The following is a 22,234-nucleotide window of genomic DNA, read 5'->3' as shown; positions in this document are numbered from 1 at the left end:
GAGCAGCCTTCGTCTGGGTCCATTTGGGTTGGCAAGGCTGAAGATGGTGTTGGACCGGAGGTACTGCCAGGTCCAATTCCTAGACCCTGAAAACAGAGGTGGTGAGTACCCTAGGGCGGCCTCAAAATGAGAGATCCCGGTGGCAGTTGAAGGATGAGTATTATAGGCATACTCGATCCAGACTAGGAATTGGGACCAGTCCTGTTGGTTCTGTGCCGCCAGACAGCGGAGAGCTGCTTCCAGTCCCTGGATCGCTCTCTCCGCTTGGCCATTAGACTGGGGATGGTAGCCGGACGTGAGACTGACCGTGGCCCCCAAGACCGTTCAGAAGGCCTTCCAGACCTGAGAAGTGAACTGGGGGCCACGGTCGGAGACAATGTCAACAGGGATGCCGTGGTGGCGTAAACCGTGGTTGACCATAACATTAGCAGTCTCTGTGGCAGTGGGGAGTTGGGGAAGAGGGACGAAATGAGCCATCTTTGAAAAACGATCGACAACAGTGAGGATGACGGTGTTACCGTGAGACGGGGGAAGACCGGTGACGAAATCCATGGCTAGATGAGACTAAGGACGTTTGGGAGTGGGGAGAGGGTGGAGTAGACCTGCTGGAGCAGAGGATGACGACTTTGACCGGGCACACGTGGAGCAGGCAGTGATGTACTCACCCACATCTTATGATCCAACTGACAGAGGCACCATATCAATCAGCACCTGATGCGAAACAACAGAGGAAAGAAAGTCTGAGCAGAAGACAAAACTACAGAAGATTTTTATGAAGTCTCTGAAAAACACAGAGCAGTAAATGGATCCTTTCAATCCAGAGAAGAACTCATCAAGCCTCACTCACCCAAACAGAGATTAGTGATGGATTATTTCCATAAACTTCAGCAGACGGTGGAGTCCTAAAGTGACCCTGTATCGACTCTCCTGAACAGACAGTTAGGCTGCTTGATTCACAATCGATCCTCTGATGATGGTTTCATGAGTGGCCAAGCAGAGGCACTTCAGATTTCCAATGGGTGATTTCCTGAGGAGGGAGGGAAACTAGTATGGATCTGCTCTGGTAAAGACCTCCGTTATTTATGGATGACGGACCCTCAGAAAACACCAGAAAGTCCTGCTGACCCCACCATACTGTGACGTTGGAATTCCTGCTTTTATTGCAGCAACATTTGGCTGTTTAGATTTGTAGCTTAAATTTAAATATTATGGAATTGTCTGACTTAAACTTGACTTTACAAAGCGATCGACCCAAAGGTGACCTGCTAAATCTGGACAGATGTTTCAAAACTGGATCTTTCCGTTTCAGCCTGTTTTGTTTTTGTGATCAATAAATATTAGGATTTTTGGTGTTTGGGGTCTTTCCTCTGACCTTCTGGATAATGTCAAAACAACACAAAGCTTCATTTCTCCAGACACTCAGGAGCAGGAAGTAAATGTAACCTTGTCACGAGGAACTCCTCTTTCAAAATAAATCGAGTAAATTCATAATTCCATTTTAGGAAAGATCAATCGGTTTCAGGAGCGTCTTTTCCTCCTTTTTCTTCTCTATGGATCTAGATGTTCCAAAATTTTCCCAATTCCAACGCTGGCTTCTGCTCTGGGAAAATGTTTTCCAGATGTTTCACATCATGAGTAACAGATCCCACCAAGAAAAAAACTCAACTGTCTTAGAAAACAGTTGACTTTTGCAGCTTAACCAGGAGAAATTATTTATAGTTATGATTTATGACATTCCAACAAGAAAAACTGAAAATTTGTACTGTTCGCTTTAAAATTAGCTATTTTTGTTTAGTTAAGGATTATTATTTTTTTAAATATTGTCTTTTTTCCCGTTTCTGTTTTAAAAACATCCTTTTGGTCTGGCATCACTTTCCCCACATTTATTAGGAATATTTCGGGTAACTCTTTCGGACTCATGCATCACACTGAACATCAAATGTTTGGCAGTAAAACCAGCATCTCTTTCACATCAAGGAAAAAACCAGAAACAACAGAAATAGTGAATTTATTGGTGAAACTGTCAGAGTGCCGTCAATGATTTGATGAACAGAAGAACTTCATTGCAGACGTGATGCGGATCTGCTTCAGATTGTGCCCCTTTAACCCCCCAGTAATGACAGTTTTGGTGGTGGTGGAGCGTAACGGGCTGCAAGGATCTGCTGTCTGGACTTCATTGGTGTGCCGGCCGGTGAGCCACTGTTCCTCTGCAACCAATCGATTGGTTCTTTAAGCTTCTCTGCGGTGAAACCAATGAATCCGTTTTACTGGGCTGCTCTCTGCTCACTGCTTTAATAAGAATGTGTTCAAATGCAAAACGCAAACGGATCAAACCACTTCTTGCCAGGATGGACTGCACCGTTCCTGTAGAAACAGCTGCTTCCTCATGTCAGTCCTTCAGGATCTGATTTCTGTTTGAAAGGTTGGAAATCTCTTTTTTAAACCCACAGGGCTTCAATCTCCTGTCTCCGTTTTTCAGCTTCGTTTGGTTTGAAAAAAGTTTCTGAAGTGTGTAGTTTGGTTTTCAGAAATCCGGACGAGGAAAAGGACAAGCAGAAGTGATGCCGACGTTGGACATGGCGCTGTTTGACTGGACAGACTATGAGGACATGAAACCTGCAGAAACCTGGCCGTCCTCCAAGAAGAAAGGTTTGGGGCAGCGCCGTGTAACATGGCTACACGTTTGAACGTGTGTGAATGTGTGTTATGGTGTGTGAATGTGTGTAGGTGTGTGTGAATGTGTGTTATGGTGTGTGAATGTGTGTTATGGTGTGTGAATGTGTGTAAGGGTGTGTGAATGTGTATCAGTGTGTGTAAATTTGTGTCAGTGTGTGTGATTGTGTGTAAATGTGTGTCTGTGTGTGATTGTGTGTAAATATGTCATTGTGTGTGATTGTGTGTGATTTTGTGTGAATGTGTGTGAATCTGTGTGAATGTGTGTGAGTGTGTGTGATTGTGTGGCATCTCCAGCAGGTTAATGCTTCGGGCTTTTTAAACCCTTAGACCTCTGCAGAAATAGTTTTTTTTTATTTTTGTTCTTCTCAAACGTTTCCTTTCCTGAGTTTCTGCAGTGACTCTGATCTTAGAAAAATCCATGATGATGTCATAAAAGTGCGTCGGTCTTCCCTTGTGTCATAACTTCAGACGGTTCTCTTTGGATCATAGTTAGAGCGATCGGAGTATTGCATCAGATTTTCTCCCTAATAACTAGAAATGACATTGAATGACGTGCAAATGTTCCTGTCAAACTTTTTCTCAAACTCTTTGTTTCAGACAAAAGGAGGAGTAAGAACCTGAGCAGTGGAAACGTGACTCTGGACGCCGACGCCGCCGAGCCGTGCGACCATCACCTGGACTGCCTCCCAGGTCGGCACACACAGGAAGGAGGTCATGAAGTCAAAGTTAAAGCGGCGTTGCTCCATGACAAGTCTTTTGGTCTGATGCAGGTTCTTGCTGTGACCTGAGGCAGCATGAGTGCAGAGCTCACAACAGAGGGCTGAACAACAAATGCTACGATGACTGCATGTGTGAGGAAGGTGAGTCTGCAGGGCTTTGGCAAAGACATGATGAAGCTGCACGCGCTCACTCGCCACCATCAGGCTGTGATGTATGGATAGTGTTCAGTCAAACATCTATAAACTGGTTTACTGCTTTCAGGCCTGGAGCTGCTCCAGATGAGGGACAAACATCTGGAAACCTGCAGATCATCCCTCTGGTTTCTGCTAACTTTGCATCCGTCTGTGTTTCTCTTCAGGCTTTCGCTGTTATGCTAAGTTCCACCGGAAGCGGCGTGTGACCAGGAGGCGGGGTCGCTGCGTGGTGCCAGACTCCGTCAGCAGTGACCAAGGGGGCTTCATCACTATATGAGGAGGAGGAGGAGGGAGAGCAGGAAACGACCACGGGGACTCTGACGGGACATCAATAACCCGACTGACGGACCAAATCCGGTCCTGCTTTTGGATCCATCAACGGATGAAATCCATCCGTTTGTTTCTTCCAGTTCGATTCGTTCACAACAGCAGCTCTCAGAAAGTTTATCTGTCAGATGATTTTGATGTCAGATCAGGAAATGTTCCTTATTGCTGCTATTTTTTTTCTTTTTTCTTTTTTTGCTATAGGTCTAATTTTATTGGATTTAAAAAAGCGACATTTTATCTTTTATTTTGAAATGTGTCACTTCCTGTTTCCAGTTGAAACTTCCGTTCTCATTCTCGTTCTTGTCTTGGATGTTCTAGGTTAGATTGTGTTCCTGCTTCACTTTTAAAGTTTAAAAACGTTCGTCTTTTCTCTTCATCTCCTAAAGTGTCCAAAAATAATGTCCTCAATGCTCGCCGTCCGTCTTTTCATGCTAATCTAGAGTTAGTCACAGGGCCAAGGACATTTATTCCTTTTTTCTATGATGTTGTTATTTAAGGCAAACAAAAACAGCTGATAGGGGTGCATGAAAAGGTCTTTTAAAACCGTTTTTGGTATTTTGAAATTCATTTGACTGATGATTAATCATCAGAACAGCAGTTGAATTAAAGTTGTCCATTTAACTGTTTGTTTGGACTCTTGTTGTGTTTACCAGCTGGTATGACCTGCATCATTTCTGCAAACAACTGCTGCTTTAAAACTCATGTAAGAGTAGGAAGCATTCTAACGTTCAGATTTTTTTCATTCGGTTAATCCCATTGGCAGCGTGGAGGACGGCGTGGAGGACGGCGTGGACTCCCTGCAGAGCCGTCTCTGCGCTCCCACGCTTTGATGAGGCCTCACATGCCGATGCTCCAGCTTCTCCTCGCCATCTCATGCTGCACGCAGAAGCACACCACGTCTGCAGGCGGCGTCGACCCGTTAAGCCGGCGCTGTGATGTGTAACGTTTGTTTCCACGGCTGCCAACAGTCTGACGTCTCATTTCAGAGAGTGAGATCATACACCCCCTCCTGCCGGCTCTTCATCCGCTTTAGTTCTAGTTCTTCTGTTAAACCCAACAGGAAGTCTGTGTTCTGCACAGTCACCCCACAAACATTTTCTGAGAATTACCATCAAAAGGAGAAGGTCAAGAGGATTAATTATGAATATTAGGAGCTTTTGGGAGATCTGAGAAACATCCATTCGATTGGAGTTTAAACAAAATGATGGTGGAGCTCACTGATGAAGAAGGAAAAGTTCCAGCAAGAAGGATTGCTTCACTCCACCTCTGAGCAGCAGCAGCAGCAGCAGCAGCAGCTGCAGCAGCAGAACAGCAGCAGCAGCAGCAGCAGCAGCAGCAGCAGCAGCAGCAGCAGCAGCAGCAGCAGCAGCAGCAGCTCTGTGATCATTTCTGCCTGACAGACAGCGAGCTTCGCTTCTGCGGCTGGATGAAAGCTGGTCAGCAGTCAGCCATGAGACGGATTACAAAGAAATGCTTCCTGGCAATCTGCAACCAACTCACTCTGTGTCCTTCTAACGTCCAGCAAAGTTCAGGTTCTGCTCAAAACCTACATTTCAGAGGGAAAATATGTTTTTTTTCTCAAAAGAAAAGCTGGTAAAGTGTCAACATTTGCTTTGGAGGTGCATCACAAACATGTTGTTGTGAATGAAATTTGGTTGTCATGTGATTCTTTTTTTCTCAGCACAGCCTTAAATTTAATCAGGTGTCTGAAATTGGTCTCATGGGTTCCAGCGTCAAGTGGACGCCTCCGTCAATCCGAAACCATGAAACGCAGGGGTCATCAGGGGTCATCGAGAAGGGGGGGTGGTCTCCAAAATTACTAAATAAAATGCTTCTTTTTTGGACAAAAAGAGCCACAACGTGAAACTACCATCAAAAGTGGCGTTTATTTGGAAGCTTGTGGAAATTGGGAACCATAAATGTAACCAGTAAACAGAAAGAAACACAAGTGTTTACAACCAAACAAACGTTTGTGAACTTTAGAACCGTTGTGGGACAACAATCAAGAACAAAATATCAAAAAGGAAAATAGGATAACATTTTAGGAGCAAAAAAAAGCTTTAAATATTTTATTTAGTATAGATTCTTTAACTTAAGAGTGGAGCGCCTTAAGAAAACCACACGAGGATACACGACACCTTTTAACCGTCTCACTTTTAATTTAAGTTAATTCAACAGACCAAAAGTGAATAAATCCTTTCAGGTCAGTCAAAAAGGTCAGATCCACGACGTGGATTTGACGTCTCAACCAGCTGATGATTGAAGGCCTCTCAGCTGAGCTGAAAAGAGTGAGACATGTCTGTGAAATAGAGAAATGCCACAGCTGATGAAAGTCTTCTGAAGCAGCAGATTCTGCACTGCAGCCCTGCGGCGGACTGGTGAACCTGGAAAATGAGTCTGCTGCTTTGGACCGTCCACACAGAGGAAGCTTCATGCATGATGGACAGGAGGTCCCTGCAGATCTCAGTCTGTTCTCATCTTTTTTACTGCAGTTGAAGTGAAAATCTGTCAGTTCTGCAGAACCGCTTGTCCATTTTGGAGAAACTCCATCCAGGATTTTGGACCCGGATGTGTTCTGAGTGGTTCCTGTTCCAGAACTGGTGCATTATAAATATGACCTGCAAATGCTGGAGTTTTGCTGAGTTTTTGAGGACAGCTGCTGTTCTGTGTTTTTGTAGAAACTTTATTTAACAGAACAATGACATGCATCCATCACTTCCTCATCAAAAGCGTATTTCTGGTGCTAAATGTGCAGCTTTGTGTTTCATGGAAGTGGATTCTCTGTAATCAGGTTTGAGCTCGTTCCGGGGGCGGTGGCTCCGGGGGGGGGGGGGGGGGGGGGGGGGGGGGTCACATGGGCAGCGGTCAGGCTGCTGTCACATGGTCTGGAGGAGGAGGAGGAGGAGGAGGCTTTCGCGCGGAGGTCGGTGCAGGAGCCGCGGCTCCTCTTTGCAGACTCGGAACCGTTCGGTCCAAACGGAACCGTCATCATGGAGGTTCCTGCCATCAACCTGAAGGTGAGCCCGGGGCTTCTGCTGCGCGTCACGCGCGCTCTCTGTGTTCACGAGCGCGTGACGTAAAGTTTGAAGCTGAGGGAAGTGCGCGGTTATGACATGCCTGGAAACTTACTGAGTTTTTAGAAAAGTTTAGGATGATAGAGGACATGACGGAAGCCGATGGCGGTCATTTGTTTTCAGACGCGTTTTCTGGTTCCTCGTTTGTTTCTCCAAGCGGCTTCATGTGGCGTAAGTAGTGACGTCACGCCGTTCAGGGGACTCTGGGGAGCGTCTGGACGTTCGGGAGCTTCAGGCTGACCTTCATGACCCTCACCTGTTGGACCACAGCCTCCACCGTCCTGCAAAGTTCACTTTTATCAAGTCAAAATCTAAAAAAATCCTTCAAGAATTCACAAAAATCTCTAAATCAACCTTTCCTGCTTCATCCTGAGTCCAGTTCTGAGGAAGAACCGGGGGAATTGAAAGGCTAGAACTGAGAACAGGAACTTCAAAGTCCTCCTGTTGGTTTGGTTCTCAGGTTATTCCCATTGAAACGGCGGCATCTGTGGGACAAGCTTTGTGTTTCTGCATTTATGTCAGAAGAAAGCAGTTCATGGTGGCGTCATGTGACGCCGCCCTCAACACTCCAGAGTCCCGTCAGGCATCACATCCCCGTGTGAGGCTGAAGGTTTCTCCTGAAGACCCTAAACGCAGCGCTCCGCTTCACGCTCAGCGTCAGGACCGGCCTGTGGACAGGCGGGGGGCTCCTCACAAAGGAAGGCCTGTCTGGAGTTCAAGTGTTGCTGTGAACTCTCAGAAAAGTTCCCGTCATGCTTGGATTCTGGCTCCCTGTGAGCCTTTTGTGCCGTGTGACATGAAGATTACACATCTGAAGGAGTTTTGATGAAATCTGCTCCGTTTGCATCCAGATCAACCTAAAAACGAGTCCCGTGATCTGGAAAAAACCGTTCACGTTAGTCTGAGATAATCAGGAGAAAATCCTTTTTTTCAACCAGAGGAGTCCATGCTGGACGTCCAGATGAGGACGTTACAGAAATGCCTTTCAGACATAAATCTGCGAGCATCCACAGAGACTATAGATCTGGAGGAGGAGCAGATGCTCCTCAGTGCAGAAGACTAACGCTGCGCCTCCTTCCTCTCCTGCAGGCCATCGTCCTGGTGCACTGGCTGCTCACTGTTTGGTGAGTGGGAACGCCTTTTCTCCACACGTGTGAGGAATTTCCCATCAGACGTTGGCAGTCTAGTGTCGTGGGTCCCGGTCCAACCTGGTGTGTGTGTGTGCAGGGCGTGCATGGCGTGGCCCTCCTTGTCCTTCATGTGGGGGAACTTCAGCGTCTTGGCGGTGGGCGTGTGGGCCATCGCTCAGAGGGACTCGGTGGACGCCGTCCTCATGGTGAGCCTTTGTTTTTTCTCTCCACATCACGTGACGCCCTAATCGACCCTTTGGAGCGCAGAGTCTGGGACGGAAAGACGCTGTGAGAGCAGCTGCACAGACGTCCATCCACAGCTTTTCTTCTTTTTTTTTTGGTTTAATACGATAAATCCTTAAAACATTGTTTTTCTGTTTCTCTGTCTTTATTCTAGTATCTTCCTCCATTTTTTGCAGTTTAACTCTTCCTACAATGTTTCATCTATTTGAACCATCCAACTATTCAAATATTCAGCTCTTTCAGCTTTTTCCAGCTGTGACTTTTGGTTCTTCACATTCTTGAACTTGTCCAGATATTCCATTGAAACACTTAGTGCAGAAGCTCGCTGGTTCAATACATTTTTTTTTGTTATTGTGCTGTTTTCACTTTATTTATGGAAAACTTTGATCCTTTTTTTATTTATTTAGCCAATTATTCCCCTTTAAGTTTCATTTTCATTCAGCAGTACAGCATCAACTGTGCTGTTTCTGCTGCTCCTTCTGGTTCTTTTTTCTGTTTCTCCCTCCAGTGTAAGATGACGCTTCATTCTGCTTTTACTTTCAATCGAGGTTCATCTTCCACAGTCTGATGATGTGCAGAGAGTAGAGAGGGTCACCATCAAAGGTGAACGTAAAACAGTGAGAACTCAGGACTTGGGAATAAAAACCCAGTTTCAGCTTTCACGCTGAGCAGGAAGCTGGGAGGTTTAACGGCAAACGCCGCTTTCTCTCCGCCTGCTCTCTTGAAATTAGATTATTTTCTGGCAAAGGGAGGAAATTCTGCTTCAGAGTGGGAAGACACCCCTCTGTTGGTGGTTCAAGTCCCGCTCTGATCATCGTCGGATCTGTTTTCAAGGCGTTCCCAGTGGTCTTTTCCTTATGATGATGCCGTTTTTGGCCAAAATCAAAAACCTGTCTCCTTTTCCAGGAGTTCATTAGAAATTGACCTCTGAGTTGAGGTCCGGCCTGTTGGCGCAGAGCAGTTCCGCCCCCGTTCCCCTCCCCGTTGATAAAAGGGAGCTTGTGGCTCCGCCCAGCGTATTTTCTACGCCACAAATTTATGTGATGGTCTTTAATTGGCATTTTTTTTGACGACTCGTTCACAAGGATTTGAATAAAGAAATACTCAGGAAAGAAATGTTGATCTTAATTTTCTCTTTTACATCAGAAAAATGCCACAAGAACACGTTAAAAAGCCCGTTGTTCTTCAGAGACGGCCTTTAAGGCTCTGAAGAACAAGTAGCCGCAGGCTGTAGCTACAGCGGCTTATCACGTGATTTAGCCAATCACAATCAAGACATCGTACACAGTTCGCAAAAAGGCTTTGGGGCTGCATATCATTGATTTTCTAACTAGCGGGTCAGTAGAAATTTGAACGCAGGCTGCATTTGGCCTGCAAGCCAGACTTTGGACATGCCTGCCTTCAAATCTGTGGTAGTGAGGCTTTGGGGGCGGGGTGTTTAACCTTTAACCCTTACAGAGCCACTAAGTCTCGCCTCACCCTTTAGAGAAGAAGGACACTCATTTGTGTTCTTGTTACCTTTTTGGGGGGGGGGGGGGGGGGGGCATAAGTAACATAAAACATGAATGTGAATGGAAGTCATGAACTACTGTTCACATGACATCCTTTCAAAATAAAAGCCACCCTGTTGATCATCTCTAAGCAGCCAAAGTAGTGGTGTGACGTCAGCAGGGATTGAAAACCGTTTAGTATTTATCGATTTATCACCTCTGCCACAAATGTCTAAAGCTGACTAATCACAATTATATCAAAGCTAATAAAGTGACCTGCATTTTATTTTTTTGAACCATAGGGAGCTTAACAAAATGAAAAAGTATAAGAAATCTGGTTTCTCATCGGCTGCGCCTTGATTGTGGTTGTGCTTATTGACCTCCAGCTGATTTTCTGTGGCTCAGAAATCTGTCTAATCTGTCGGTGAAGGAGTTAATAGTACTTTATTTCACTTTCTTTCAATTTGACTTACCTACTACTTTACAGTTAAAGATTTCATCAAAGTCCCTCCAGGATGAAAGTTCCAGAAGAAAGTAGAGTTTTCACCCGGGGGTGTGGCTCTCTGATATTGAAAACTCTATTCTGGAACTTTTTTCCTGGAGGGCCTTCGATGTAACGCTCAACGTTCTGTTCTTTCTGTTTGGATCTCACTCCTCTGCCTCTGCTCGTTTTCTGCCCCCCCCCCCCCTGCAGTTTCTGGTGGGCATCACGGTGACCATTCTGACCGACATCATCCACTTCGGAGTCTACTTTTCCCCCGGCCTCTTCGACTCCAGCGTGTTCCGCTTCAGTGCGGGGATGGCCATCCTCAACCTGCTGCTCAAACCCGTGTCCTGCTTCTTCGTGTACCAGATGTACCGCGAGCGGGGGGGCGAGTACAGCGTCAACTTTGGTGAGTCCCGTCGGCGCGGTAAACGCATCAGAGAGGGTTCTGGGAGGACGGGAGTCTTTCACCTCCAAACGGGGCAAATGTTCTTCCTGAAGGAGCAGCACAAACCTCCTCCTCCTCCTCCTCCTCCTCTCAGCAGCTCCTTCAACTCCAACAAAACTTCATTTTAGACAAAAGTTTCTGCAGAGCGGGAAGGATTCATTTGAAACGTGTCTACGAGTTTTGGGCGGAGTAAGCCTGCGCTAACTTCCCATCATCCCTTGGTTTACTCTCTCTCCCACTAACTTACAGCCTCCCCCAATCTAGCATTAGCTGAGTTTGTGTATCGCTGATTGAATTTTTTACGTCACAACTTTGGATTTTTTCATCTGCTCCTGATCCCCAGAAATACTCAGAAAAGCAAACTCAACCTTAATTGTCTTTATATTTGATCAGACAAACAAAAAAATGTTAAATACGGAGGTTTAATCTAATCGGACATGATCTGTTTTCAGGTTAGCACACAGTTTTGGAAACCATCCAAAAAACACAAGAATCAATTAGTTTTTTATTTTTATTGTGTTTATTTATTTGAATCGGGACACTGCATATTAATCAAAGATTCAGCATAAATATGCCAGAGTTTTAGCACAAGAGCTACATTTCATCCGTTGTCCTAAGGCAGAAAGGTTCAACAAATTCATCTACAACACATTACAAAAGCACAATATTAGTGATAAAGATATTTACTAAGGTTATTTACAATAAAACAAGAGTCTAAAAAAGCCAAGAAAGACGACAATAATTTGTCTGCAGGACTGGTTTGTTTTCAGCTGTTCTGATTTCTGCTGATCCAGGAAGTCTGATCATCTTAACTAATTATTTAAATTAACTTGAAGTAATCAGTCAAATCCTCCTGAACTTCTGCTGAACATTCAAGTTTCTTCTTTGTTTCTTTTTCAAGGTTTTCCTGTTTTTAGTCTGTGCCGGTCACAAAAAGTTCAAATCAACTCTGGTTTTAAAGTTCTGCTGCATTTTAGCTCCAACTTCAAAAATGAAGCCGGTTAAAAAGTGAAACTGTCCCGGGGGGGTCCGTTGAATCCCAGTTTTATCTGAGAACTTTTGAGGACCAGTTTCTGACATTCTAAAACCCTTCTAACATCACGGAAAATATTCCTTTCTTTTCTGCAATGATGTGAATCAAAAAGCCCCACATTTGAACTTTTTACAAATGACCAGAAAGGTTTTCCTTTAATACTTTTCCTCAGAAATCCTTTTTTTTATCCGTCGACTTTCTGATGCGTCTCCTCCTCATTCTCTCTATTTTTTTGTCCACGTTTTCCATACATCGTTTAACAAACACAACTTTTTATTCTACATTCACTCATTCTGTGAAAAAAATTAAATAAAAAGAGAATTTTCTGTTTTTAGTAACACAGAGAAAAATTAAAGTGAAATGAAAGGGATTCAAACGTTTAAAGCTTTCTAAAATGTGAAGCAAGAATATTTGTGCAAAGAAAAACTGGAGGAAGAGTCATCTGAATAAAAAGCCAACAAGAAGAAACCGAAACGATAGAAAACTAGATTTAAGGATTAAATTTACACCAGAGAAGAGAGGAAAATACTTGGAAATGAACATTGACTGTATCAGAGAACTGGACTGAGCGAGTGTGATGTCATCCACAGAAAATGTTTCTCTTCCGACTCCAACCAAATGAAGTCGAATCAGCCGCCATTGTTTTGTGATTGTGGTCGCCACCATGTTGGAGCCATACGTCATCAGTAAGCAGCCATTGGTCCGAGTCCTTGTTTCTATGGCAACCATTCTCACCAATCAGGAGTGAGCTTGTTGGAAGACCACACCCCTTCCACTGAAAGCAGAGTCACTCAGTCCAGTTCTCTTATAGAGTCAATGGACCGCTCTGGAATTGGAGCATGTGAGGTTTCACCTGTGCTCTCTGGTACGGACATCTTCTCAGAATATTATATATTGCTCAGTAATAAACAGACTGCAGACACTTTGTCACCTTTCTGGTAGCCATGAAGCCTGACATCCATGAAGAACGCGGGCAGGAGGCTCCGCCTTTGTTCATACAGACACGTAACGTTACGCAAACAAAACATGTAGTGATATTCATGGAAATCTAACGGTGCACGTTCATGTTTGGTGTTACAGAGTGAAGGAGAACAGTAACAACCCCCCCCCCCCAACACAAAATCCTCCGGCGGGCGTCTATGTCGCGCACTCAAGAACGCACCCAGCTTGTAATGGAAATGAATACAATGGAAATTAATGATTAGAACGCAGTAAATTTGTCGTATTTCCTCGCGAGAAGGAAATTTCTGTTGTAGAATGAGGATGTGTGTGCTGCTGAAACCTCATGTGTGTGTGTGTGTGTGTGTGTGTGTGTGTGTGTGTGAGTAGAGTGAGCGCGTGCAGCGTAGAGGGAGTGAAGGAAAACAGAAATGAAAGGTTCCCCCCAGAAACCCTTGAAGTCTGAACACAGGACTAGAAAAAGTAAATTATCAGCAAAGATGAACGTGTTTAATTATAGTTCCAATCATCATATGCAGAACTTTCAGAAAAAAAATAATAAAAACTTTCAAATTAAAAAAAGGTGCTGTGATGAGGTCATCACCGCGGTGATGAGGTTATCGTCACACCCCTACCTGAGACCTTTGTAGACGCCAACAGCAATGCAAACGCAGCAGCTTAGTTTGGTCAGAATGTGGTGAAAAGTCCGTCTTCTGCCTGTCAGGTGAGCTTTCCTGCGGCTCCTGCGTTTGCCTTGTCGTCTGTTTTCCATGTCTTTGTTTGGCTGTCATGCTGTTTCCTGTGTTTCTGCACGTTTTGATGGTTTGTTTCTGTTCTTTCTCCTCCACCGCTTTCCCTCGAACCCTCAGATTTAGAGACCTCAGTGGACAGTCGCTGCACTACGGACAGTGCCGACAGTGCCTTTTTTGGCCGCCGTTATTGATCGCCGGCTTCCCCCTTTCTATCAGTTCCCTCCCCGGGTCGTCCTCTTCGGTCCTGCTTCAGCCCGGAAGTAAGCTTTGTGATCAGACTGCAGGACAAACGGGAGAAAGATGCTTTTCTTTCCCTTCTGTCGTGTTGAAGTTCTGATCCATCCCTTCTGTGAATGTTCTGGCTGAGCTGCACCAACAGAGGTTCTCCTCTGTAGAGAGTCTGTGTTGGGACTGCATGTTGGCACCAGGGGGGCTGCAGCACTAAATGAGCTGCTGAGCTGAGACGGCCGTCCTGCCGTCATGCGGCGTCGGCTCATTCGGGAGCACGACGTGGTTTAAAGAAGCAAAACCAACATTTCGTTTCCGTGAGGCCCTTCTCACCTGTCCTCATTACCGTTTTAGGCTCTCTGTTGGTGTTTATGTCTGCAAGTATTACTGATATTTTATTCAGAGATGGTCTCCAGACGCCTCATTTGTGTTCGTGTGTTGTGTGTTTTTGGGTTTCCTTGTATGTACGACTCTGAAATGAGCCTAATTAAAATCCAAATAAGGTTGGCTCATAATTGAAAGTTAATGGGAAGCAGTTGCATGCGCATAAATGACTCAGAAACCCTTCAAACATGCAGCATTCATATTCTGAGCAGAGTCTCAGGTGTTCATGCAGCTCTGGAACGTCCGCCACAAAAACAGAGTTTATTAGAAGGAGCTGCATTTCCAGAAGAAACAGCAGGGTTGATGCTATACTGCTGAATGAAAATGAAACTTAAAGAATAACATTTGTCAAAAAACAAAAAAAGAGTAAATAAATAAATGATCAAAGTTGATCATAAATAAAGTGAAAACAGCACAATAACAAAAAAATATTTGTGAAAAATGCCAGAGCCGGGTATCGAACCAGCGAGCTTCTGCTCCAAGGATTCCCCTTTATTTCAATGGAGGCAGAAATCCTGGAATATCTGGAAAAGTTCAAGGATTTGAAGGAGCAAAAATCACAGCTGGAAAAAGATGAAATAGCTGAACATTTGAATAGTTGAATGGTTAAAATAGATGAAAAATTGTAGAAAGATACTAGAATAAAGAAAGAGAAGTCTGTGGGAGGAAGTGGAATTAAAAATGATGAAACTCTAGCAAAAATGTTTCTAGATTTCAGCAAAAAGCCGGAGTCCAAAGACCAGATTGTTTGAATGAGGGTAATATTTCCAAATAACGCCTTTTCGCTGCCTTGTTGCTGCTTCCCTGCAGGTTTTCCCTCGGTATCACGGAACAGAGAAGCCTATCAGTCCATCGACCAGCAGGACGAGTCGTCCAGCCCACCAAACCCCTTCAACCAGGCCCAGGACACCACCCGACCAGGAGTCCGCACGTACTGAGCGCCGCCGGACGCCAACCGCGCAGCCTTCTCTCTGACTTTATATGCAGCGACGGGCGACGAATGTGTGCAAAACCCCACAAATCCTTCTGGTGAATAAATACTTGGGGTGAACTCTTCATCTTCCAGTGAATGTCGTGTTTTCAGGAGGAAATCTGAACCTCCTGCTGCTCGTCTGCTGTTACCAACGCGATTCCAGTCAAGCTGTCAAGTAGATTATTTTTTACGTGGCATTTACAGACGGTTACAGACAGTTCTGTGAGTTATAGTCGTACCTTTTTGCAGTATTTTATGACTATTTTGCAGAAACTCTTTGCTTTAACAAACTGAAATAAATGTTTGACCGAAAACTCAGCGTTTGGGGTTTGAATCCTTGGACCAGAACGGAAACACTTCAGTAATGTTGATGCTGCACAAACACATCTGCCGCTCTGCACATCCCAACACAGAAACACTCCATTTCCCAGCGTGCTTAGCGTCTCAGCGAATAACTCATCCGTTTTTCTCAATGGAGCCGTTTGACAACATTTACGGCTTTTATTCTGTGAAACCTGGAGATTCCTGCTTTTCGTTTTGGTTTTTCTTTCTTTTATTATTTTTCAAAACAAATGTTTATATTTTGAGTAAATGATTTGGCTTAGATATTCTTTATTTACTACATTTTTGACATTTCTCTCTTTCCAAAACTCCGACATGACGGCGGTTTTTGATAATGTAACCTTTAAACCTTTATGAAGATCATTTAGGATTTGATCTAGTTTGAATTTAGCAGTTTTTAGGATGTTTGCAGCTCTCATTATTCTGTTGGTTTAAAACATTTTTGACATTTTAAAAAAAATCATATTTTAGCCTTTTTTAAACCAAATTTGAGTGTAAATTATCTTCACCTTTTTAGAGTTTTTTTTTAAGGCAGATGTAGAATTCAGTTTGTAGGTTTAAAGGTTTATGAACTGCTTCTTCTTTGTAAATGTCCTGTCAATCAAACTTTTCAGCGTATTCTTTCCTCTGCTGGTTCTTCCCTCTGAAAAGCTAAATGGTTTAATGCGTCTGTAATAATGTGCTCTTGTAGCTTCAGTTCAGGCCTGCAGGGATCTGAGGAGCTTCGTTTCCATCAGAGCTCCTGGGTTGTGTTTTAAAGACAGCAGCCGCTGCCTTTTCTGGTTCCTCGTGACCTCTTCCTCGCTCTGTTCTCTTTGGATGAGTGAAGGAAGTCACAGGAAGGAAACGTCTAAACAGTTCCTGTGACCCTACTGATGTATAACGGCTCTCAAAATCCAGATCCTGGGCCCTTTTCTGTTACATTTTGCTGCCTTTATGCTACTTGGTTGCAGGATATCAAAGGGAATCTTCTGATCCATGAAATCCTCTTCTGATTTGCAGGACTTGATTTAAATTTCAGATGTGTTTTCTTTTTGTCTGGGAGGTTAAATATTACTCCTGTTCTGCATTTCCTGGATTTTCCTCCACTTTTTTAGGACTTTACAAAAATCCCATTTCCTGCTTTCCTTTGTCTTCTTTTTTCTGGCATGGCGACGTTTTCTCGTCTCGTATTTTTTACACTGCATTTATTCTTTACGTCTTGATGACCCCGGAGTCTTTTTGGATGTTCTACTACCTTCTACCCTCTTAGGAAAGCCTGAAAGGAAGTTGTGTCACTTCAAGGAAGTGCAGCAATGAGCACGCTCCAGCCTCACGCCATCGTTTCATAGTAGCTTCCTTCATGTTACCAGCAGCAGTTTTAACTTTCAGTGATGCGTCGTTTTTGGAGAAAGAGAGGAACTCAAGGACACGCAGAATGACGGTGCTGCCATTAAAACTCTATATGAGACATAGTTATCTTTTCTAATGGGACATTCTAGCCTGTCATAAGCGTCCATGTAGACATTTTTTCACAAAGGAAACGATGCACAGTCATTAAACTGAGGGCCATCTTTTCATTAACCTTTTTTTTGATCATTTTATTATCTGATAATTCTTCGTCCAATAAAAAAAGTCTCAGAATGAAGATTATTTCTGTGCTAAAACCTTGAAAAAAGTCCCTTTAATTTTTACTATATTTGTTTAAAATGTTATTAAGAATCAAAGATAAAAGTTATATAGAAACAGAAATGTTAAGCCCTAATTATATATATATATATTTTTTTCATTTTTTATTTGAGGATGGATTTTTAGCAACATGTGGTGTGAAGAGATTCTTTCCCAGACTGAAGTGTTACACATTTCACACACAGGCGTGGCTCCACTGGTGTGTGACTGTGTATGAATGTCCCGATCAGAGGTACTGTAAAGGTGAGCACTGGCAGCCACGCCTCTGTCAGTCTGCCCCGGCGCAGCTGTCTGCCCCAGGGCAGCTGTCTGCCCCAGGGCAGCTGTCTGCCCCAGCTGTGGCTACATCAGTATTCAATTCCATTTCATTTAGATAGCCCGATTTTAAAACAATAGTCGTCTCAATGGGCTTCATACCGGTAATTGTATGAGATCATGAAATCAGTCATAAAATACAACAGCTGATTACTAAACAAAACTAAACAGACTAAGTTAAACTGGGGCATCCCTAACCTTATACCCTTAGATGTTAAAAAAACCTTCATTCCTCTCCTTTCCAGGGCAAACCTCCACCTCTCTAGCTTCTCCTCCACCTGTTCTCTGCTCTCACTACAAAACTCAACATCATCGTCCACCGTGATTCCTGTCTAACCTCATCTGTCCGTCTGTCCATCACTAAACAAACAGAACTGAATTAGCACTGGTGGTGTTGTAAATTGCTGTATAAATAAAGTTTATTCATAAATAGTACACCAAAAAAAAACATTTCTGAACATGGAAAAGCTGCCATGGGATCAGCAAATTACAGTTTGTTTTTCGGTCAGTTGGTGTCTGATGATGATGATGATGATGATGATGATGATGATGATGATGATGATGATGATGATGATGATGATGGTGTCCAATCAGCATCTCACTAGTTTGAGCTGCTGCCCACAGGTGAAGGCTGCTGCTGTGTGGAGCTGATGGGAGGAGGCGCACAGGAGGAGTCCGGGAAGGAGAATGTGGCTTAACAAGCTGATGATTAATAGGGGGTCCCTGCACCGCCTCTCCGGAGGCTCGGACACATCCACCCGGGCTCCCGCTGTGACCCAACTCAGGAAAAAAAAACACATTTGTCAGCGGTTATTTATATTTCTGCGTTAGCGCCAAGCCCCAGAGCCTTGGTGAAGAATGTGTGGCCTTCAGGTGCACGGCTCGTATTTTCTCAGCTTTTCTCAGGAGAACTGATGTTCATCTATAAGGAAACGTTTTCCTCCTCCTTTCATCCTAAAGAAGATTCTCCTTGAAAACATGCAGCTCCTCTGGGCTCTGCTGCCTGTCATAAATTATTATTCCTGTGCTATCAAAGCTTCAGATGTCCTCTAACTTCCTGTGAGTTTTATCCTTTCACACTTCAAAATGATCCGGGCTGCAGCCTCCATTCACTATTTATGATCCCCACTTTCTCCTCACCAGCCTCTTCTGTCATCCGTCATCTTCTAACGGAACATGTGAGACCATCTTCACATCAGGCAGGCCCCCCAGACGCCGTTGCATATTTAGATTCGATAAATATTAGAAATGAATAAATCTTGAGAAAATGCTTTTTTCTGCTCGACTCCAAATTTAGACTAGAAGTTTTCCACGAGTGACAGAAGCTGCGCCCTCTCCAGACCGTTCATCTCAGAGAAGCTCGGAGAACAGCAGCGAAGGAACATCGGAGCAAAGCCTCAGAGAAAGTCATCGATTTGAGGATGACCTTTTGTGTGCCTCCAGCCCTACGATAGAGAGCCTTCGACCTCTGACCTTTGCTCACCAGAGCCTAATCAGTCACTGCAGATGACGACCTCAGCATTGATTTCCTCCCCCCGGTCCATAGTGACCAGCAGACAGAGGTCAGCGAACCGCCCGCTTCAGATTTTTTTTTTTTTTTTTTTTTTTTTTTTTTTTTCTAACTTGTCCTGTCCAACAGCTAGGCAAACAGATGAGAGCTGAGGGCCTCTTGTGTTGGACATATTTTATTTTAACAAGAGGGGTTATTCATCTTCAGACAAACCAAAGGTATGTCTGAATAAACCCCTTTTGTAATTGAGGCCAAACTTTATTAATTTCAATCATGTTTGAAAATCTTTGGTGTTGGACCGGACGGAAAAGGAAAGAGGGGAAGAAGAGAGAGGGACGTTAGAGAGAGGGGGGGGTAGGAGGGTGATAATAGGAGGGGAGGAAGGGGGGTAAGACCATGAAGCAGCATAGAGCAGGCAGGTTTACTGGTTGTTTATCGTTACGGTACAGTTCAAATGTAGTACAAAAAGGGCGGGGCCTGTCCACACACACTCAAATATTATCAACACACCTGCTAGCCGCAAAAATGTCCACATGTCAACATGCACACAAAACAGATAGTGTTCACGAACGCATACCTATGCCTTTAAACCAACTAGTGTGAAATCTTTCATTCATTCAATCATGCAAACTATTAGTGCAAAGGTGAGCTAACACCTGTGCTCAGGTGAGTGTTTATGTTCTTCTAAAATGGATGGTGGAATGTGAAAAGAAGGAGGAGGAGCGCCCAGCCACCCCCACACCCATACCCCCGCCGCAGCAGCAGCGGCAGCCGGAGCCCCCCCAACGCCACACGGGAACAGGCAGGGAACAACCGCCCCCCGGGCGACCAAGACCGCCACCCAGGCCAGGGCCAGCAGGACCGCCGCGAGGCCCCCAGAGCCAGAGAGCAGGGAAGCGCAGAGGGAAAGAGAGCGCCGCCCCAGCCCAGCCAGGAAAGCAGCCCCCCGCCGCGCCGGAAGAGCCCAACGCAGGGCCCCACCGGAGAGGGACGCCCACAGCCCCAGACGAGCACCCCACCACCACCCAGGAGTTCCGGGCATCCCCCCGCCCCGACCCCAGGTACGAGCCAGGACCCCCCAAGGGAGACCCGCTCCGCACTCCAGGCAGCCACCCACCCGGCCCACGGTTGGTCCAGGTAGGAGCAAGGCAGGGGCCCGCCGCCCCCGCCCAGGAGGGGGGAACCCCGGGGAAAAAAGGGCGGCCCACAAGGGATGTTATAAATATGGCCCGACCAGGCTCGGCCATGTTGGAAGTTTGGCGGGGCCCAGCGTCCAGGGGCAAGGACCAGGACCCACCCCCCAGGGACACGAACACCCCCGGCTCAGGTGTAATATGAACCCCCCCACCGTGCGGAGAGAGCACCGCCGGGCCCAGGGAGCCGGCACCCAAGGGACACGGCCGCCATCGCCAAGGGGCCCGCACCCCCCACCAGGGAAGGGGTAGGGGACAGATGGACCCAGGTCCCACCTTCCTTGTAAAATGTGTGTGCGTGTATGGGTGTTTGAGAGGGTGTTTGTGTGCATGTGTGTGTGTTTATGTTTGAATGTATATATTGAAGGGGGAGGGGTGTGTGTACTAAGGGGGGTGCAGTTAAAATTGGCGAGTAGGGCACTAAGGGGACATCTCCTGATTACTCACAGTGATGTCCCCTCACCCTCCACACCAAGGGGCCCTAAATGTCTAAGGTGCGGTTAAAATTGGCGGGTAGGGTGCCAGGAGGACATCTGCTGCTTGCTTGCAGTGATGTCCAAGCACCCCCCCTACCAAGGACCCTACATGTCTAAGGTGCAAATAAAACCGAAAGAGGGGGGGCCCACTCCATACGGCAACCATAGGAGGGGGGCCACTCCCAAGTAACCCCCCCCCCAAGGCGCATCGCAGGCTAGACCCCCCACCCCCTCACCCTAATATGAGGTTATATAAGGAAGGGGGTAAGTTGGGGACAGCTGGTAGACTGTCCCCCGGTGGTCAAACAGCCGTCCCCCAGCCCACCCCCAGCAAAGGGGCCAGGGCCACCCAGCCCAGGGGCCCACCCCCGGAGGCGCCGACACCCCAGGCCCGGCACCACCCACCCCACACAGAGAGAGAGGAGCCAGAAAGCGTCGCCCCCCCCCGGAGCAAGCCCAGGCCCCCACCCCCAGACGCCGGCCCTAGAAGAGCTCTGGTCAGGCCTCGACGGGACCGAGGAGGCCAACCGGCCGAGGCAACCACTGATTGCCTCAGCGGAGACCCCGACCCGCTAGCCCCCCCCGACCCGTACTAATAATGGGCCCCCCCTCCCCCCCAGAACGCCCCCCCACAGGACAGGGCCGACAAGCCCCCCACCCCACCCCACCCCAGACCCCGCAGCCGAAGCGGGTGACACCCAGAGCGACCGGGGGCCCCGAGAGGGTTGTCCCATCCCGTCCCAGAGCCAGGGAAGGGCCGATCCCAGCCCCAGGTGCAGATGGGCAGCCCATCCGGCGCCGCTGGGCCCCCCCCACCCGAGCAGGGCCCCCCGCCAACCCCCCCCAGCACAGGCAAAGGGACCACCCCCCCAAGCCAAGCCAGACCACCACCCCACCCCCCCACCACGCACCCCCACACCCAAGCCCAGAGGACCACGCAGCGCCCCAGCCCGCCCCACCCAGGCACCGGACCCGACCGCCCGACCAACGGAGCCCCCCACCGCCCCCGCCAGGCACCGGAAACCCCGACCCCCACCCCAAACCACGGCAGAAGGGCAAGGAGCAGCGACGACCAAGCCCTCCACCCCCTAAGTCATGGAGTCAACCACAGGAGACCAGAGAGACTGAATTCTTTCAAAGTTACTTGAGCTTTGGGCTGACATTTTTTCCAAGCTGATATGATCAAACAGCAGATTTCTGTGTTGACTTATGTTTATATTTTTCTTGTTTTTCCAATTTATTAAAATAGTTTTTTTGGCAATACAAAGAGTTATGAAAATGATAGATGCTAATCCTTCTTCTATATCGATGGCACTCATGTCACCAAGCACACAAAGTGACGGTGAGGCAGTGATTGAAACCTTAAGCCAGACTGATAAATCGGCACATACCTGCTGCCAGAGAGCCTGGACAGGAGTGCAGAACCACAGTGCGTGCATGTAGCTGTCGGGTAGATTATTATCACAGTGCTCGCAAATGTCTGAGTTACTGAGACCCATCTTGAACATCCTCTGTCCAGTGTAGTAAATTCTGTGAAGAGTTTTGAGATGGATTAGCTGCAGATTTGGACTTTTTGTCAGTTTAAAGGTGTTTAGACAAAGTTCTGACCAGAAGCTTTCATCTGTGCTGATGCTC

General features: G+C 46.2%; 2 protein-coding genes across 9 annotated transcripts in view; both read left to right on the top strand.

Annotated features, from left to right (window-relative positions):
• Positions 1-4,543, top strand: part of draxin (dorsal inhibitory axon guidance protein) — a 13,978-nt gene extending 9,435 nt beyond the window's left edge. For 6 of the 7 annotated variants that reach the window (XM_023955315.1, XM_023955314.1, XM_023955319.1 and 3 more), the window contains 4 exons: positions 2,529-2,649; positions 3,274-3,366; positions 3,447-3,536; positions 3,755-3,887. In XM_023955315.1, coding sequence (XP_023811083.1) covers positions 2,529-2,649; positions 3,274-3,366; positions 3,447-3,536; positions 3,755-3,867 — 417 coding nt within the window. In that variant the 3' untranslated portion in view covers positions 3,868-3,887. Of the gene's footprint in view, positions 1-2,528; positions 2,650-3,273; positions 3,367-3,446; positions 3,537-3,754 lie in introns of all 7 variants that reach the window. The other variant, XM_023955320.1, reaches the window with a different exon arrangement.
• A 2,246-nt stretch (positions 4,544-6,789) lies between these two features.
• Positions 6,790-15,413, top strand: agtrap (angiotensin II receptor associated protein). 2 transcript variants are annotated; one of them, XR_002873336.1, is made up of 6 exons: positions 6,790-6,934; positions 8,081-8,115; positions 8,219-8,327; positions 10,549-10,747; positions 13,628-13,770; positions 14,933-15,046. XR_002873336.1 is itself a non-coding variant. In XM_023955313.1 (5 exons), the coding sequence occupies exons 1-5, from the start codon at positions 6,908-6,910 to the stop codon at positions 15,058-15,060; spliced, it is 498 nt and encodes a 165-aa protein (XP_023811081.1). In that variant the 5' UTR covers positions 6,796-6,907; the 3' UTR covers positions 15,061-15,413. The 2 variants fall into 2 exon arrangements, 1 of the variants encoding a protein (XP_023811081.1); XM_023955313.1 differs by lacking the exon at positions 13,628-13,770 and having other exon boundaries at positions 6,796-6,934; positions 14,933-15,413.
• The last annotated feature ends 6,821 nt before the right edge of the window (positions 15,414-22,234 follow it).

This window comes from Oryzias latipes, chromosome 5, assembly GCF_002234675.1.
Source record: "Oryzias latipes chromosome 5, ASM223467v1".
Lineage (NCBI taxonomy): Eukaryota > Metazoa > Chordata > Actinopteri > Beloniformes > Adrianichthyidae > Oryzias > Oryzias latipes.
This window is presented reverse-complemented; position numbering and strand designations above follow the sequence as displayed.

Coding starts and splice junctions, on each gene's coding strand:
- agtrap (XM_023955313.1), top strand. CDS start 6,908: ATGGAGGTTCCTGCCATCAACCTGAAG. Junction 6,935..8,080: donor TTCCTGCCATCAACCTGAAG/GTGAGCCCGGGG, acceptor CCTCTCCTGCAG/GCCATCGTCCTGGTGCACTG. Junction 8,116..8,218: donor CACTGGCTGCTCACTGTTTG/GTGAGTGGGAAC, acceptor GTGTGTGTGCAG/GGCGTGCATGGCGTGGCCCT.